This window comes from Orbicella franksi, chromosome 5 (assembly GCF_964199315.1).
Source record: "Orbicella franksi chromosome 5, jaOrbFran1.1, whole genome shotgun sequence".
NCBI classification, from domain to species: domain Eukaryota; kingdom Metazoa; phylum Cnidaria; class Anthozoa; order Scleractinia; family Merulinidae; genus Orbicella; species Orbicella franksi.
In genome coordinates this window covers 9,326,115-9,342,400 of record NC_138149.1, presented here as the reverse complement: position 1 = coordinate 9,342,400, position 16,286 = coordinate 9,326,115, and the positions used below count along the sequence as shown (strand labels likewise).

The 16,286-nt window shown below is 40.6% G+C and overlaps 2 protein-coding genes and 1 non-coding gene across 13 annotated transcripts in view; 1 reads left to right on the top strand and 2 right to left on the bottom strand.

The window, feature by feature from the left end:
- LOC145487253 (RNA-binding motif, single-stranded-interacting protein 2-like) overlaps positions 1 to 11,051 on the top strand; it is a 54,531-nt gene extending 43,480 nt beyond the window's left edge. For 6 of the 11 annotated variants that reach the window (XM_081465984.1, XM_081465990.1, XM_081465991.1 and 3 more), the window contains 6 exons: positions 535 to 581; positions 1,080 to 1,134; positions 1,825 to 1,941; positions 2,821 to 3,060; positions 3,206 to 3,348; positions 4,682 to 11,051. In XM_081465984.1, coding sequence (XP_081322110.1) covers positions 535 to 581; positions 1,080 to 1,134; positions 1,825 to 1,941; positions 2,821 to 3,060; positions 3,206 to 3,348; positions 4,682 to 4,691 — 612 coding nt within the window. In that variant the 3' untranslated portion in view covers positions 4,692 to 11,051. Of the gene's footprint in view, positions 1 to 534; positions 582 to 1,079; positions 1,135 to 1,824; positions 1,942 to 2,820; positions 3,061 to 3,205; positions 3,349 to 3,608; positions 3,656 to 4,681 lie in introns of all 11 variants that reach the window. The other 5 variants (XM_081465987.1, XM_081465983.1, XM_081465982.1 and 2 more) reach the window with 3 other exon arrangements.
- A 1,705-nt stretch (positions 11,052 to 12,756) lies between these two features.
- LOC145488752 (small nucleolar RNA U3) lies at positions 12,757 to 12,977 on the bottom strand. Its single transcript, XR_014049536.1, has one exon. It is a non-coding gene; the product is annotated as a small nucleolar RNA U3 (small nucleolar RNA).
- A 256-nt stretch (positions 12,978 to 13,233) lies between these two features.
- LOC145487255 (uncharacterized) lies at positions 13,234 to 16,144 on the bottom strand. Its single transcript, XM_081465995.1, has 2 exons — positions 15,788 to 16,144; positions 13,234 to 15,165 (listed from the first exon to the last, which is right to left on the bottom strand). The coding sequence occupies exon 2, from the start codon at positions 15,160 to 15,162 to the stop codon at positions 14,380 to 14,382; it is 783 nt and encodes a 260-aa protein (XP_081322121.1). The 5' UTR covers positions 15,163 to 15,165; positions 15,788 to 16,144; the 3' UTR covers positions 13,234 to 14,379.
- Between the last annotated feature and the right edge of the window lie 142 nt (positions 16,145 to 16,286).

Here is a 16,286-nt window from a genome sequence, read left to right as displayed (position 1 = left end):
GTCAAGTTGTTCAAGGAGCTGAACCTTTTTATGAATGATAAAAAGAACAGTGCACGGTCATCATACTATGGACAGTGTATGTGTATGTTATTGAGCCAGGGCTCGGAAAAAACTTGAATTCTAGCTTGCCCTTTGGACAAGCAGCCCTCACATTTTACTTGCTTTGGGCAAATCTTAGTTTACTTTTTTTATTTAGTTGGTAGATGACTTGCCTGGGCCCTTGCTTGTTGGGCAGCTAAGATTGAAAAGTTACTTGCCTAGCAGGAAAATGTACTGGTTCGGAACGACCGAGCCCTGTGAGCATGGCTAAGGTTAAGCTCTGAAAAATAAATTTCTATTACCTTTGACATGTCCGGCCCATTACCCCCATGGGGGTCATGGCAAAAAGTGAAATGAGCTTGTAATTTAAACACATGAAGAATTTGTGAATTTGCAGCAACTGGTTTTGTCAAATCATCGTTAGGTTATAAACACAATATACTACATACATGTACGTGCACATGCAGTAATCATGTCTTTTTGCTGTTTGTTTAGGGTGTATCCCTTCTAGGATACGGTGAACCACTAGTCATGCAAAATGGGTAAGTATTTTATACTGCCAGACATTCTTTTCATCTGTTGATTATGTTAATAAAGTTACTGTAATAACCACTTATTAACCGAGTGCGGTCTTTATGAGAAAATCTCAGACTGAGACCTTGCTGTATTGACTTAGCAATAGTGAGGGGAATACGGCAAGGATGTTTGAGATTTTCTCATAAAGACTAAATGTTTGAGGTTAAAAAGTTGTGCATTATATGGCTTTTTGCTTTGTTTTTGCAAGCCCTTAATCAGCCTGTGGGCATTACAGGAGAATAATGCCCTACAATTAGCCAATCAGAGTGTGCATTATATTAGCTACAAGAACAAGGTCATATATTGTTATTATTATTAGTCAACAACAACAAGAAAATAATTTGAAATTTGTCACGAAAAATGTCATGATTAGCTAAAGCAAACATGGATGATTATTTAAGATAGCTTGGCAGTTTGCCATATCAGTGTCTGATTGGTATGTTGTATATGTTACCAATGTGTAGGTCTACAAGCTCGGCAAGGGTTATGACTACACATGCCACAGTGCTCCCTGGACAGGTATGACGTGCTTTCATTAACACTTGATCTGCGTGCCACAGGGAATTGAAGCCAGATATTGACTACCTGTCTACTACGTGTACATGCAAGAACACAGTTACAGCACTACTGGTTGCTGCTGTAGAATATCACAAGTTTTTAAGGCTTAATGCAGAAGCTTTGCTGTCTCAATCATGTTACTCCAGATACTTTTCTGCCTCTCATAGGCATTAATTAGCTAATTGATTGATTGTGGATTGGTTTATGGGTTGAATGATTGGTTGAATGGTTGATTGACTGACTGAATAGTTTTTTTTAAAAATATGATCAATTTTAGACATCTATCCTTAAAAAAAAAAGAATTTTATAGCACAATACTAGGAATAGTCGACACTAGCCTACAACTACCCCACGCTGTTAAAAACTACAGAGGAATTTGTGTAATGATAGCAGCGTTCAATTCCCCCCCCCCCCCAAATTCTCTGTTTCCTGCCATAAAAATTTCAATCAGGGTTTTAATCATTCAAAAATACATGTACCCTGAGTGTATTAAACAAACACCTTTGAGATACTTTAACATATTGATTCTGCCAAGCCTAAATGTGGAGCTCTAAATAATGTTCTAGTGGTAATCAGGCCTGGGCCAAAACCCTGCAGGGGCAGTTGCGTGAGGGCTGACTGAAATACAGAATTGCTTTGTTTGCCTTGAAGCAGGGTACAGCATTTGTCCAAACAAACATACCTTTAGCATACCAGCTTGCAGCAGCGGGAGGTGGAAGCTGGCTTACACATCAACCATACATTCAGATGCAGCATCAACTTCAACCGGTGAGTAACACTGTGCATGCACTGTACATGTACTTTCATTTTCTTTTGTGATTTGCACTTCTGTACATGTGTGTATTTGTTTTTGGGACAAAATCCCAGTTTCACAATACCTGAATTGACATTTCTGTCAGGCAGAACTCAGATAAAATTCAGAATGAGGGGGCTGAAAAAATTTTGGCGTCATTACAACCTCACCCCATACCCACAACAAATCAACATCCATTGAGAAGATATATCACCTTGATATTCATAAAAAATACCCTGCTCGGCACTGCGTGTCATATTTTCAACTCTCTTCTCGGTGCTTGAAAATGTGGTCTTTCGTGTTCGATATATTAAATCAAAGTGAGCAATATTTCATCCATTTTCTTTCCAAATTGCAAAGCACTAAGTTTCCAGCACGATTACCATGAAACTTTCATGTCAATTAATTCAGTTGAAAATGCATCTATAACCAGACTTGGTGCTAATTGAAAAGAATTGCCTTGTTGCAAATGTTTTTAGACAGGCATACACTTGGCAGCATACCCTGGGTGCTTGAACCCAGTCCTCTTGTCTAATATGCTAATCACCATACACTGTGCCTCTTTTTACTTAAGTTTACAATTTAAACCAATACAGTGTAACCCTGCCTTAAGGCCAACCCCTTAGAAAGGCCACCTTGATATTATGGCTGCTTTATTCTGGCCAGAACAAAAGCTCAGTCAGTCATTTTCTTATTTAAAGAACCCCTTTAATGCGGCCACCCCATTTATACAGCCAGATATTTGTGGCTCATTGGTGACCGGATTATCAGGGTTCCACTGTAGGTCTATTCATCAGATGACACTACAGGCTGACTGCTTTCATTGCTAACCTGCATTATATTTCTTGATTCAGAGTCAACTAGCAGCGGCGGCAGCAGCAACAGCGGTAACACCATCATCAATGGAGCACAATGTCGGTCCAATGCAGCAGAGTTCTGTGCAACACCTAGCCAGTCAGATGAACCAATTACAAATGTCAGGCTCGCAGTACATAACTAGTCCAGTTCATAGCTCTTTCTCGCAAGCTTCTTGGCAAATGATGCATCAGCATGGACAACCACAACACCCACATGCACATTACATGTCACTTGAGGTAAGAAATTTACAGAGTGATTCTGATCTTACTTTCAAGTGTGTGGATGAAACTCTAGCATGTGACCATTCAAGTGAAAGCTATTGAACAGCGCTTTTTCACATTGCACTGTTGATGACTGGGTCTGGTTCATTCTACATTTCAGGACCATTCAATTGTCGGCGAAGGGGATCCCCTTGGGCCGCCCATGTCGCCACAAGCAACAGGGCTACCACAGCATCTTGCTGACCACACTCAGTCTTTGGAGGACCACAGAATGGCAAGCTATGCATCGCCGTATCAACAAAGGTGAGCAGTGCATTTGTTTTTCATTTCACACAAGATAAGTCAAGCACTGACAAATAAATTATCAACCTCGTTCCCAGGGTCTCAGACCCTGGGAATGAGGTTGATAAATCATTTGCAAAGTATTTGCTGTCACACATGTGAGCTATACCCGAGTGCATATTACATTTCGCAGAGAACTCTCTGTCACTAACACATGCATGTGAGCGTCGAGGAATAATTATTAGTTAGTGGAGTGAAACCTCTTTTTTTCTTTATTTAAGAAAATGAAGTTGGCAAAAAAAAACTGGGGAACTACGAATTATTTAAAGTAAGTTTACTAATGATCTTCATCTAATAAGGTTAATTAATAGCAATCTAGTTAGCTAGTTAACCACACCAACTAATGTAAACACAGGCTTTAACATATTAATAGCGTGAAGAATGCAGTTTTTAAGTTGTGAAACGCTAAACAGATTTGCCATATTGTCCCACGGAATAGATATTCATAAATAGTGGGACTTTTTAGGACTACGCTTGATTCTATGCATTTAACTAATTAAAAGATAGTTTGGCCAAAAGTAAAATAATGTTATTAGCGATAAGATTTTAATATTTACCTTTCAGCGACCCTTTCAACACGATTCTCTTCCGCCATTTTGAAGCTCTTCACGTAAAGCATCATGGGGCTTCATTATTTTTAAATTTTGTTTTCTTCGGGCATGTTCGTACGAGTGTCGTGTTGTCGGTGAACGTTCGGTTTAGCTCGAAGCCTCGATCCCATATAGGCATCCCGTAGAAAATAATACGAAGCAATGAAAATGTTTAGCTTTTTTTCCGAAATTCATCTCAGGCGCGGTGATTTTACGTTAGGACATAATTTGTTGAAGGGCAGCTTGGAGCGGTTAGATGTGTATTTTATGAAACTGATTTTCTGCTTCCTCTCTACTTTCTCCCTCCCACCCTCGCTGTCTGTGACGTCCTCGCCAGTAGGGCGCAATACGGGATTTCTAGCATTAATCTTTGTAACAGTGCACGAAAAAAATCGGCGCGGAGTCAATGCACGGAGTAGCACGAAGCAGTTTATCTCTTCCCTAGTTCGTAGGCCGTGATATTTCGCCTCGGCCAATCGTTATTCGGGTCACGCGGGCTGAAGCGACCCCTCCCGGCTGTTCGTCTCAGATAAATCAACGAAATCAATTGAACGCGCGGGCCGGAGAGAAAGCCGTACAGGAATCACCTCCAGTTTTCCTTGAATACGTCACCGCTGTGAATGTTTCTTAGCCTCTATCCTTAATTTTAACCATCTAATGCTTTCGTTGCTTATGAGTAATGGACCATTTCTCTTTTGTTTCAGTTTGACGTGATCATGGAAACTGGGTTCAGAGACCACCTGAAGAAATTAAAAAAAAACCTTGGCAGATGAATGGAGTAAGATTTTACAGGTCAGCCACGGAGAAGCCTGGCGGGTCAGGACTGGGTACTAATTTAAACCGAATTCACACCTGAGGTGTTTAACCGAAATGAAATGAAGATGTCTATTTTTATGGATCCGTTTAATCTTTGTGACCTTGAAAGTTTTCTGTTTTATGTCTGAAAGCTAAAGGAAGCGTTACGGAACAAAGCGCGAGCGTTTCGCTCTCTCTTTACCTTTCTGAAGTCTCTCTTGAGGAACACAAAAAGCATACCTACACGAGGCTTAGGACAACGGGCCGAAGCTTGCAATGACGATTGATCAACTAACTCAAATTCTGAATCGCATCACACCAAAAGTATAGTTAATGGTTTTCTTTAACTGCTTCTGAGGTTTGGAGTCGATACCTGCGTAACTGGTTCGAATGCAGGGTTCGGTTCTCAGTTACGATAGTATCATACATTATTTTAGCTGTAACAGGCATTAGAAACGATTGTAAGCACGTATATATCCAGGATATTCATAAACTCAAGCAATGTTGCCTTTTGAGAGAGCACGACCACGCACTGACGTTGCAATCTCCCCCATCAAACTTTGCAAAAACAAACATGGCGGAGCGCAGAATATTTGAAAGCTTAAAGCAGATACAAAATTTCCACTTTGAACCAGGGAATTACCGACTTCAAACCTCTGAAACAGTTTTACGAAATCACCAATTTATGACTGGGGAGAAGACTGGTTTTTAGCCAAGATTTCCTTTATCATAAAGTAGTCCAATCAAAGTCTCGATTTCGTTCGAAAAGAAGTGCGGTTACTAACTATCATTTTGAGGCCTTTGAAATGTTTCTTTAGATTGGAAAAGCAATAATTTAGTATGGAATGATTTACTCTAATTTGATAAAGGTTATGAATGGTTTTCACTTGCGCGTAAGCATAAGATACGCAAAGGCAGTGAGATGTAGATAACTAGCGCGTTTTATTGGGAAAATCCATTTAAAAAGGCGCGACCTTCACAGCACCTTTCTACATCTGTGTATGTTGTCGATGTTTATGCTTATGTGCTGGTGGAAACCAAACTTAATTAAATGAATATGTATCGAGAATGCTTGTTGACATCGGAGGCCCCATTATGTGTGAAGCGAGGGGGGGGGGGTATCCCAGATCCCATTAATTTTTGGCCTAAATATCCCGTTAATTCCAATTGGAAAAATTAACGATTTTTCTACTCGATATCCCATTTTATCTGATCTAAATATCCCATATCCCATATACCATTATTTTTTCCCCCCAACTATACTGTACCCCGTTAATTGTTTTTTTACCGAAATATGCCATATCTCGTAAGCCCCTAATAGGGCCTCCTTGTTGCGTAATTGTGAGGTAACCATAACTTTAAGTCTAGTTTTATTTTACAGTGTGAAGTTGGGCAATTTCTTTTTCACCTGGTCTCACTTAATGGAGCACATTGTTATATATATTTAGGTTGCCTGTTTTTCGTTTTCTTGGTGGTTTTTCGTGCGTTTGTTTGTTTGTTTCGAGTCTGTTTTTGTCAGGTTTTGTTTCCATTTATGATCAGGTGTTGATTTTTTCGTATCCATTCGCTCGTCCTGGTTTGATTTCTTTGAGCATGTTACCCAGACGGTTCTTGGAGGGAAAAGATGGTCTGGTTAGTGAATGAAATCTTCGCGCTATAAAACACCTTCAAGGGTTGAATGTCCTGGAAATGAAATTTGACCCGAAATGGATTTTTTTTTCGTCAATGGCAATTTTTCCAGTACGGTTGTGACTAGGCTCTGTCCACACTATGCCGGAGGAATTTGAAAACGGAGGTTTCACTCTGAAAATGCATCAAATCGGTTTTCCGTACACGCTACGCCGGAGGAATTTGAAAACGTAGCCCCGGTCATTTTGGATTTGTGTTTGAGGAAAACTCGATCAGGAAAATCACGTGATTATCGAAACGCCATCGTTCTCGAATAGCTCCGTTTTCAAAATGTTTTCCGTCCACACCAAAAAGGAAAAGCCGGCATTTTCAAATTCCCCGGGTTTTGAAGAGCGTTTTCGTAAAGCTCCGTCTTCGTGAAGGCTAGTTTCCATATGATCGGAGACGATCGCAGACGATCGCAGACGATCGCGGATCGCAAAGCGCAGATCGCAAACGATCGCAAAGAGAGTTGTTTCCATATAATCGCAGACGATCGCAAGCGATCGCAAAGCCGACTGTTGCATTCATTTCGGACAGCGGAAGTGTCAAAATTACACACGCGTTGCGCTGGCGCGAAAATCGCAGGAAACAATATATCGGACGTCGAGGAGGAAATTTTGCAGCAAGCAAATTTATTTCTTCTTTTAGTCAACCTATTTTGGAATTCCCTTGGCACTGTATCTCGCTCCGATCCAGAAGGTAGCGTTTTCAATCGCTTCAGATAACGACCATACGCAGTTCTTATGTCGCGGAATTTGACCTCCGCCTCAGCCGCCGATAAATTAAATTTATCCCCGATTTTTTCCCAGCAGTTAGCCTTTTTGTTTTTGTCTTTGAAATCTTTACTGTTACGGTGGTAAACGCACTCATATCGCGCAACTTCCTCCATAAGTTTCTCGTTACTAACGTTACCTTGTTCAATGCCAGCCATGTTTACAACAAATAAGCGGTTGCTTCGTTGCTATGAAGCGTTGAATCATGGGTCGGAATTCAAAATATTATGGGATACGTTTCGATCGCAGATCGCAGAACTTTGGTTTCCATATGATCGTACGATCGCAATGGATCGCAGACGATCGCAGAAGTGTGTTTCCACATGATCGCAGACGATCGCAGAACTTTTTGCGATCTGCGATCCGCGATCCGCGATCGTCTGCGATCATATGGAAACCAACCTTGACGGATTAGTGTGGGCGGTAGGCCTAACCGTAGAAGTTTTTAAATTCCTCCGGCGTAGTGTGGACGCTGATAAAGCGATTTCTCTTCAGGAGCAACCACCTTGTGCTTGTAGGTTTCATTCTCTATTGAGCTACAGAACGAATTTGTTTTGATCACTTTCTCGTGCTTACTGTGTCGGTGTGTCCATATGGAGCTCTGGTGTGACATTGATTTTTGTTTCGAAAAGAAAGGGAAAAGATTATTTTAAAATGTTTTTCAAAACCAAGAAGAGATAGAATCTATTGTGATCATTATTTAATTCTTAAATAATAGCACCTTTGGCAGTTGCGGTTGCAAGTTCTTGTCGTGTAGCATAACATGCAAACGAGTCAATCCGACAGCCTCGTTTTCAGGTCGTTTTGCACACATAATACTGTGATTTGAATGCAAACTCAGTTGTTTTAAGGTCTATTCTTAACTGTCTATTTTATGAAAGATGCAACGCGCATTTGTACAAAGGCTGGCGCATAGGAGATTTCACGTCCAGAGTAGTTAGGTTGGTAGCCCAGACTGCAAAATTTCATGCTAGTAGCCTAGAGAATGCAGCAGGACTCGGTAGTTGATAGAATTAAAAACGCGAGGGTGAACCTAAGAGAGGGAATGTCCCTAATATTTTCATAAGGATTCCTTGTTTACAGAGATTCCTTAGAAAGCAACAATTCGATTGAACAACTAATGACTTGGCAATATTAAGTCACATGACATTACATCGCTTGTGGCATCTTGGGTAACCTCGCCCCAGTGTCGTGACCGTGAATTTATACGTAGCGTGCGTCGATTTGAAATTAAAGTCATTCCTTCCTCAAGTTCATTCTCTTCTAAAGGAGTCCAACTGCGCGTTTTATTTTCACTGAAGAAGAGGAGTGAACACATTTGTCAAATTTCATTGTACATATTGAAGAAATAGGAAGCCGTACAAATTTTCGCATTGATTAGGTTTGGATGTAGGGTTTTGCTTGTACAAAAATTGTGCGCCTCGATTGCGATCCGTGTCATTTGCCTTCCGGTTATCACTGAAGTCATTGTACATTTGTCAGCCGAGAGTTTTTTTGAGACAGTCGAGGGGACAGCTGATTGAACTTAACGTTACCCTTCATTTAAATTCACCGAACTGTCTCGGAGTTTAAACTTTCACCATTCGTACTGTCTCCTTCATGATGACTAGCTATGGTCACAGATTTGACAAGTTTCAATTTCCAGAACCTTTCGCTACATTCCTTCGTGTCCAATTCTGAAGAATGTTTCTTTCGCACCGATATGAATTCCTTTTTTCCTGCGAGAATGGTCCATCTTGCAAAGTTCTTTTTCTCAAGGAAATACGAAATACGAATCCTGCCTTAAGGGTATCTGGAAAAGCCGAATAGCGAATAGCGAATAGTCGCGAATAGCGAATAGTGCGAATGGTCTCGAATAGTACAAATAGTGGCGAACAGTCTCGAGTAGTGGCGAACAGTGGCAAATAGTGGCGAATCGTAGCAAATAGGGTACCCAGTATCTCGCAGTCAACCTCGCAGCAACATGGGATGGGATTTTCCCGCTAAAAAGCGCAGACGCTTATCAGGACAAAAGGTGTTTCTAAACCGTAATTTCTTCTGTTTTAACCGCTGCAAAAGCGTAAATACGTCTTTATTAGGTAATTCTTGTGTTTTCTGTTTTCTTAATGTCGGCAATGGACAGCCCTAGCCTGAGTCTGGAGAAGAAAAGGTGATAAATTCACTGAAATTCTGTTGCTTATTTGGATAATTAATTAACGCAGGATATTAGATCTAAAGCGATGACTATCGACGACTATTCGTCACTATTCGCCACTTTTTGCGACTCTTCGCCACTATTCGCACTATTCGGGAGTATTCGGGACTATTCGCTATTCGCTGTTCGCGACTATTCGCTCTTCGCTATTCGCGACTCTTCGCTATTTGCTATTCGGGTTTTCCAGACACCCCTACCTTGATACATTGCAATTGTTTATATACTGTATAGAAACCTTACAACTGGTTATTTTTAACCAACTGGCATGAAGATTAAATTTATTTATATTTAATTAAAACAAAACAGATTTTTTTTCAACACTGCAACTGCATTCGTGTTAATTCCAATTTTGATGGCGTATTCCCTTAGAGGGACCAAACTTTTTAACCCTTAGCGAAAGAGAGCTCGTCGATTTATAAATTTGAATCGGAAGGATTATGTTCCAAATTAAAGATCGAAATTTAGATCGAGGGGTTGCGTAGCAACACATTCTGGCAAGATGACGTCAATTGAAATGTCAATTTTCGTAACACACTCGTGCAATGTTCGTTTTAGATATTCGGGATTCGGAAAAGCCTTCGGTAACGTGTTTTTTTTTTTCTTCTTAGCTTAGCTTTAACTGAACTTAAGTTTTTTTTAAATAATGTGGATTTTTTACAACAAATCTTGGCTGCTATGTAGCTGTCACTTGGTACAGAGACGTAAGTCTCGCATGATTGCATTCGGGGAAGTTGTCTTAGATTATCATGATTCGGGATTTGAATTGTGTGGGTGAATTATAGATGACGTAGCTTTAGGTTAAATTATGTTCCTTTGGGGTGGCGTCACCGTCCATTATTTGTACCGGTAAAATAACTCGTAGCGTGTTTATGTAAACGTCTCGAATGCTTGTGCTACAAGTAGACACCTCTTTGATCGCTAAACGAGAGAAATATTTCCTTGATTAGTTGACCGGTGGCTGTGAAACATCGAAATTAAAAACACTCGCGATTTACGGCGTTAAAGATTTTTGTGACGTCACTACTAAGGAAGTTAATTTTTAAGGGTGGTTTTCACGTTAAATAGCAAATCCAGTCAGAGAGCCAATCACCAAGTGACAAGAAAACGCTAATGCTCTCTGATTGGTCAATGCATTAGACCCACGTGGTCAGGTGTTATGTCCAATCTAAAGCTTGAACCCAGAAATGTCGTAAAAATATAGTATTTTTAAAAAGTATTTCTTTTAAATTTCTAATGTTACTGGAAGACCCTCGAATCTGATTTGCTTCTCTTCGCTATCAGGGAAGTTTTGGTAACGAATTGGCCCTGCGGCGATCATAGCTTCGCCTGATTTCAGTGTTTTCCTGAAATAAAGCGTCCAAAGGGAAAAAGCAAAACGGTTTTTAACAGATGCAAGGCACTCGAAGACGTGTTTTGTTTTTGTTTCAGTTTTAAGTTGTTCGAGTTCAAATAGATTTACTATTGAAGCAATGGCAATAGTTTCACTCCACAATATCAAATCTAGGAACTGAAGTCGCTTGGTTTTAATTTCATGCATTGGTCTTATTGATTTGTAGATTGTTTCTTTTTGTAAGTTTTAATAGAAGGTTTGCGTAGTTGAATCAAGATGAAGAAATAAACAAAGGAAACAACGAATTCAGTTACAGCTGTAATGACTGTTGTTGTATGTCGCCTGCCTGCCTGCCTTGCCTTTTTTTTCCGGGTGGGTCCTCTTTCCGAATCGATTGAGAATTTGAACTGTTGAGTTTTTGAACTCCCTCAAGCAGAGAGGAGAACCAACAATACATTTAACACACAACATATCCCCCGAGCGGTATTGAACCTACCCAAATACTCCACTCCCACTCCCCGAGGGAAAGAACGTTTCGCGGCGACCCAAACGAATGGGCAGCGAACAAGTTTAGGCTCGATTACCAGTCGCCGCTCGAGAAGGGAGCCCGCGCTCCTCCCCCGAACTCACTCGGGGAGGAACGTAGACCAGACTCCAGTGAGCGGCGAAAATCGAACCTAAAGAAGAGTTATTCCTCGAATAAATTCTTTAGGGCCTTATTTAAAATTCACATATAGAGACCCGACATTTATTCCGTGGAACATACGCTTAATCGAAAAAATACGGCATTTAATTACTACCTTTGGAGTCCACATGCAAACAACTTAATTTTCTCGACATTTTGTAATATTAAAACCCCGTCTACTCTACGCTGGAGAAATTTGAAGACGGAGGTCTTACTCATTAAATTTTACACATCAGCTTCTTTCCTATCACACTACGCTGGAGGAATTCAAGAACGCAACAATCTCCGGTCATTTTGGAGTTGCGTTTGAGGAAAACTCGAAGAGGGAAATCACATTTAATGTCTGTTGTTTTCGGATTGTTAAAAAAGTCGTTTTGGGTACCGAAAAAAAGTCAGCTATCATTTTCGGAAAGGCGATAGGACCTAAGGTTTTCGGGAAATGGACAAAAAAGCCCTAATGGCCCTAATAAATTCGACAATACTCAAGTTCCCCTAGAATAACCGAACAGATGAAATGCATTTAGCGCCACCTAAAATTAACCTACAGAGCTTTAAAAGTACTCCAGATAGCCTAAAACAGCGTTTAAAAGCATTTGAAAGGAAACGGTCGTTGGGTGCCCCTGATATTAAACACGAAGGGCGTGTTTGATCACATTTCCAAACACCGAGAAGAGAGTTGGGACGATTTTACAGGTGTTTGGAAGTGTGGCCAAACACTGTCTTGAGTGTTTGATATATCTTCTCAATGGAAACGAAAACTAACGAGAAAACGGAGAATAAAATCGTAAAAACCTATATTAATTAAGATCAGATATCCAAGGATCTTCACGGTCTTGATTTCCTTTGTTTAAACTCTATGAATTTTTAATGAAGTTGAGAAGTTTGGTGTTGCTATCCCGCCAAATGCAGTACTTCTAACTTTTTTTTACTACACTAATTAGACAATTTCCAAGCCTTTGATCGGTTATACTATGTTAAACTGGACTTTAGACCATATTCGTATTCTCGGTTTTGGACTGGAACTAGCTTGGAATGGAGGCTCATGCGGGGAATAGATCAATTTCGATATATTAAAATTCAACCTAACACAATAGACCTCAGCACGAGGCTCTGGGGAATAAACCCAACAAACTCTGTAGTTATTCCCCAGAGCCTCGAGCTTAGGTCTATTGTTTAAGGATGAATTTTAAAGAGATAAATTCCATTTGTATTTAAAAATACTCCCCGCATTAGCCTCAGTTGCAAGCAAGTTCCAGTTCAATATCGTGAAAACGAATATGGTCTAAATTGGCTAGGGTTCTTTTCTCTCGAAAAGTTATTGATAAATTCAACCCGCTCAGAATACGATCGCCTCCTCCAATTCCTCACTAAAGGAGGATAAGGAACGGTCATCAATCGTCGCCGACCGATTGCCATGAAAGACAAGGTCTGCAACGTGCATCGCGCTCTGAGGTGACCGCTTCGCATCGTCATCACGGTTGATGGTGTTGTCTTTGTAAGGGTGCAAAGACGGGACGCGTACTATAGAAATGATCCTAGTAAGTACGGTCTTAAAGCTCGAAAGGTAACCAGACGAACTCATTAAACCAAGATTTTTGACACATGTGGGACACAATGGCCACCGCGTTATGGGGTGCGAGTGGTATTATGGGACAGTTGACCTGTTTCCCGCTCTGCAATAGCGTCCTGGGACGAACCGGCCTTATCCGCCTTATCTAACCCTGAAGTGCAAACAAAGCCCGCTCTACAGTGAAATTTCGACTGTGTAAATGAATCTTTCTCTACTATTCGAGTAAATAGTGCCGCGTAAATATAATACACCTTCCAATCGCAGGCTACAGTTCTTCTTTATTTTAGGGCTATAAAAACAATAAAGACTCTTTTATTGAAATATAACTAATAAATAAATAAAAAAAAAACTTAAACTTCTGCCGATTAACACTTATCGGAGATCATAAACCTAGGTTGTTCTCTCACTAAGGTGATTCTTCAGAAATAAAAGTTGTTTTGTTTTGAAATTTTCACTAAATGTTCCCTACCAAGCAGTGTTTCAAAAAATACATCTAAAATATAGGTCACCATGCTCCTTTAAGGGAAAACTAGCACTTATTTCGTTGTCGAGCTTAGTTTGAAGGAACTGTCTCTGGATGTTGATGTGCGCGGGCTCGTGTGCGCGCTATTAACGCGAAAATCGTGCACCCGCAGTAGGGATGAGCAATCCAATTCTGAGAAATCAACTTTTTAAGGGTTTTTCTACTGAGACTTTCACGTTAATGTTCAATTTTTTCAACGAACTGTTGGAAATTCCTGGCTACTGAATAAAAATCTCCTGGTTGTTACATCACTTTTAACAGAAGCTGAAAGTCTGAACGGAGTAAGGGTTTTCAGACTCATAACATAACTATTTCCATACCATGGGCATTGTAGTATATTCTTTGAGTTATATTTTTTTGTTGTTTTTAGTTGCCCAGGGCAATCATCGATAACACTTTATGCTGACGGGTTCACTCTGGTTAAATATATGTCATGATGAAGATAATGATGACGATGACTATTAATAGAGGATATTAAATGGCCGCGCAGAGATATGAAATTTCTCTTCTCTTGTTGAAAAAGTATTTCGGTCGTTCGTTGCGCTCACCCTGCTCACCCATGAAATATTTCTCATCACGAGAAGAGAAATTTCGTATCTTCAAAAGGCTAGAGTATTATTAGAAGCCAAGTTCTGAGCAAAATCAATTCAGTTTGATTCAATAGAAATGCTTTGCGCTGGAGGTCTACAAACTACTTAGCCCGGGTCTGGGTTTCTCGCAACCAGGGAGGGAAAAGCTAAAACGGCATGGGAACGAGGTTGTCATGGCAAAGAGGTTGAGTTCCTCTGAAAGCTCAACTTACTTACCGTTTATAGTCTATATTATTTAACGACGTTCATTCAGGATTTAACTTTTGTAAAGTTACTTCAGTAGTTTAACGACAATGACAGCAACAACGAAAGGATAAAAGAGTAGGAAGGCAGCTAAAGCAACAATTCCGGCAACTCGATAACGACTCGACATCAAGCCACTGACGTCCACACCTCCAAGAAATGTATTGCCCAGCCAGCCCGAGCTGCGAATGTTTCGCGACAGCTTTTCGGCGCTAAAACCAGTAGCGGTTGCCTTATTGATATTACTGTGAACCTGCTCCTCCAGGTCGCGCCAGTTGGAACAATACGCGAGGGCCTGGATGCAAAATTCCTTGGCAAACTCGACGCAGTCCTCCAGGAGAACGCTGTACCTGTGAGGAGCTGCTCTCAAGGCAACAAACTGCAGCGCATTCAGGCTGGTTTCCTTGAATCTGCCGATGAAAAAGCTGCGCCGAATTCTTCCCTTGACATCTTTAAACAACTGGCAGTCCTTGCGTATCTTGTACGTACGCAGCTTTTCGTCTTCAATGCACAGCTCGAATTGCCAGCACAGACTAAGCCCGGGCACGTCGAACGGAGATTGTATGACGTCAGAAAAATCGGCCAAATGTTTGGGATCTTCACCCGCTGGAACACACAAAACAAATCCGTGCCAAGCCTTGTTCACACAAATGAACAGATCCATGTCCATCATGTTACCAGTGGACGCTAGTTGTTTGATCCTCTCTTTGTCTTTCTTTTTGTAAGCGTCGACTAACCCAGCATCAAAATCAGACAAGGTATTGACATAATACGCCAAGGGATCCACGCTGCGCAACGAGCCTTCCACCATTTTCTATTCAATAAAACAGAATTTAATGTTTTGCGTTTCGTTCATTCTCTCACACCTGCTTTCCCCTTTTGCCTGAATAATCATTTTGCTGGGTAAAGTATGCAATACAATTCCCTCGTAGTACTTGAAATATGAAGACTAAGCACAAGTCATATCCCAGACGATTTCCAATGAAACCACCATGTTTTTTTGAATCGGCTGTATGTACTTCGAAACAAGACTTAACCTTGGAATAATTTTTGCGCAACGAGTGCAAAATGCATGCATGACCATGCTGTCGAGATAAGCCATCTCATTTAAGTAATGATCTCGTTTAAGATCTCTCTACCTATGACTCAGAATTCTTCACAGACTAAAAAGTCGGCAGCAAAAATTCATGGCGAGCATCATTGCTATCTTAATAGCTCCCAATTTCCATTGAAACGACGATGTCCCTAATGAAACCACTATGCGTGTTTACAACTGTCATTCGAAAGACGAATATTCAGTCTTGGAAAAATTTTGCTAAGCTAAAATTCTGACTTAGAGCAAAATACAACGCGACATTTGATTTTGAAGATCGTTCGTAGAACTTCAAATCGTCGTATTCGGTAAAATATACAGCGACAATCACTACTATCTTTACCTCTGAGCTGTAGTTCTCTTCAAATGTAACCCAAGATCTTTTGAAGTCCCAGATTATTGATGGTCAAGGTTGTAGCGTCCAGCGACAAGAGAAAGATAACAATCTTGTGGTCCGAGAAACCCAGGTTCGCGTGACACACTTATGTAAATGCCTGCGGTTTGTTTTGGTGAATGTCAGTTCTTGGAAACCCGGAAGTTGAATGTGAAATTGAAAATCGATTAGATTTCACCTGTGAAGATATTTCATCCTTCAGTATTTGCCCCAAACCTGTTAAGAACAATCAGTGGTTATATATCTCCTTGTTTTCTTTAAGAAATGGCAAATCAATCAATTTTTTTTGCTTCAAGTTGCGCATGCCATCACTCGCTGTTTTCAGACGTGTTTTGAGCCCGCGATCTTTCAATAGCGCGTTTTCACGTGACGTCATCACTCCCTAAAATCCAAAACTGACTCAAAACTAAAGAGCCACCAAAGCTTTTATCCTAATCAGGCATAAGAG

Bases quoted from the DNA above. Each gene is read 5' to 3' on its own strand.
- LOC145487255 (XM_081465995.1), bottom strand. From the start codon at position 15,162: ATGGTGGAAGGCTCGTTGCGCAGCGTGGATCCCTTGGCGTATTATGTC.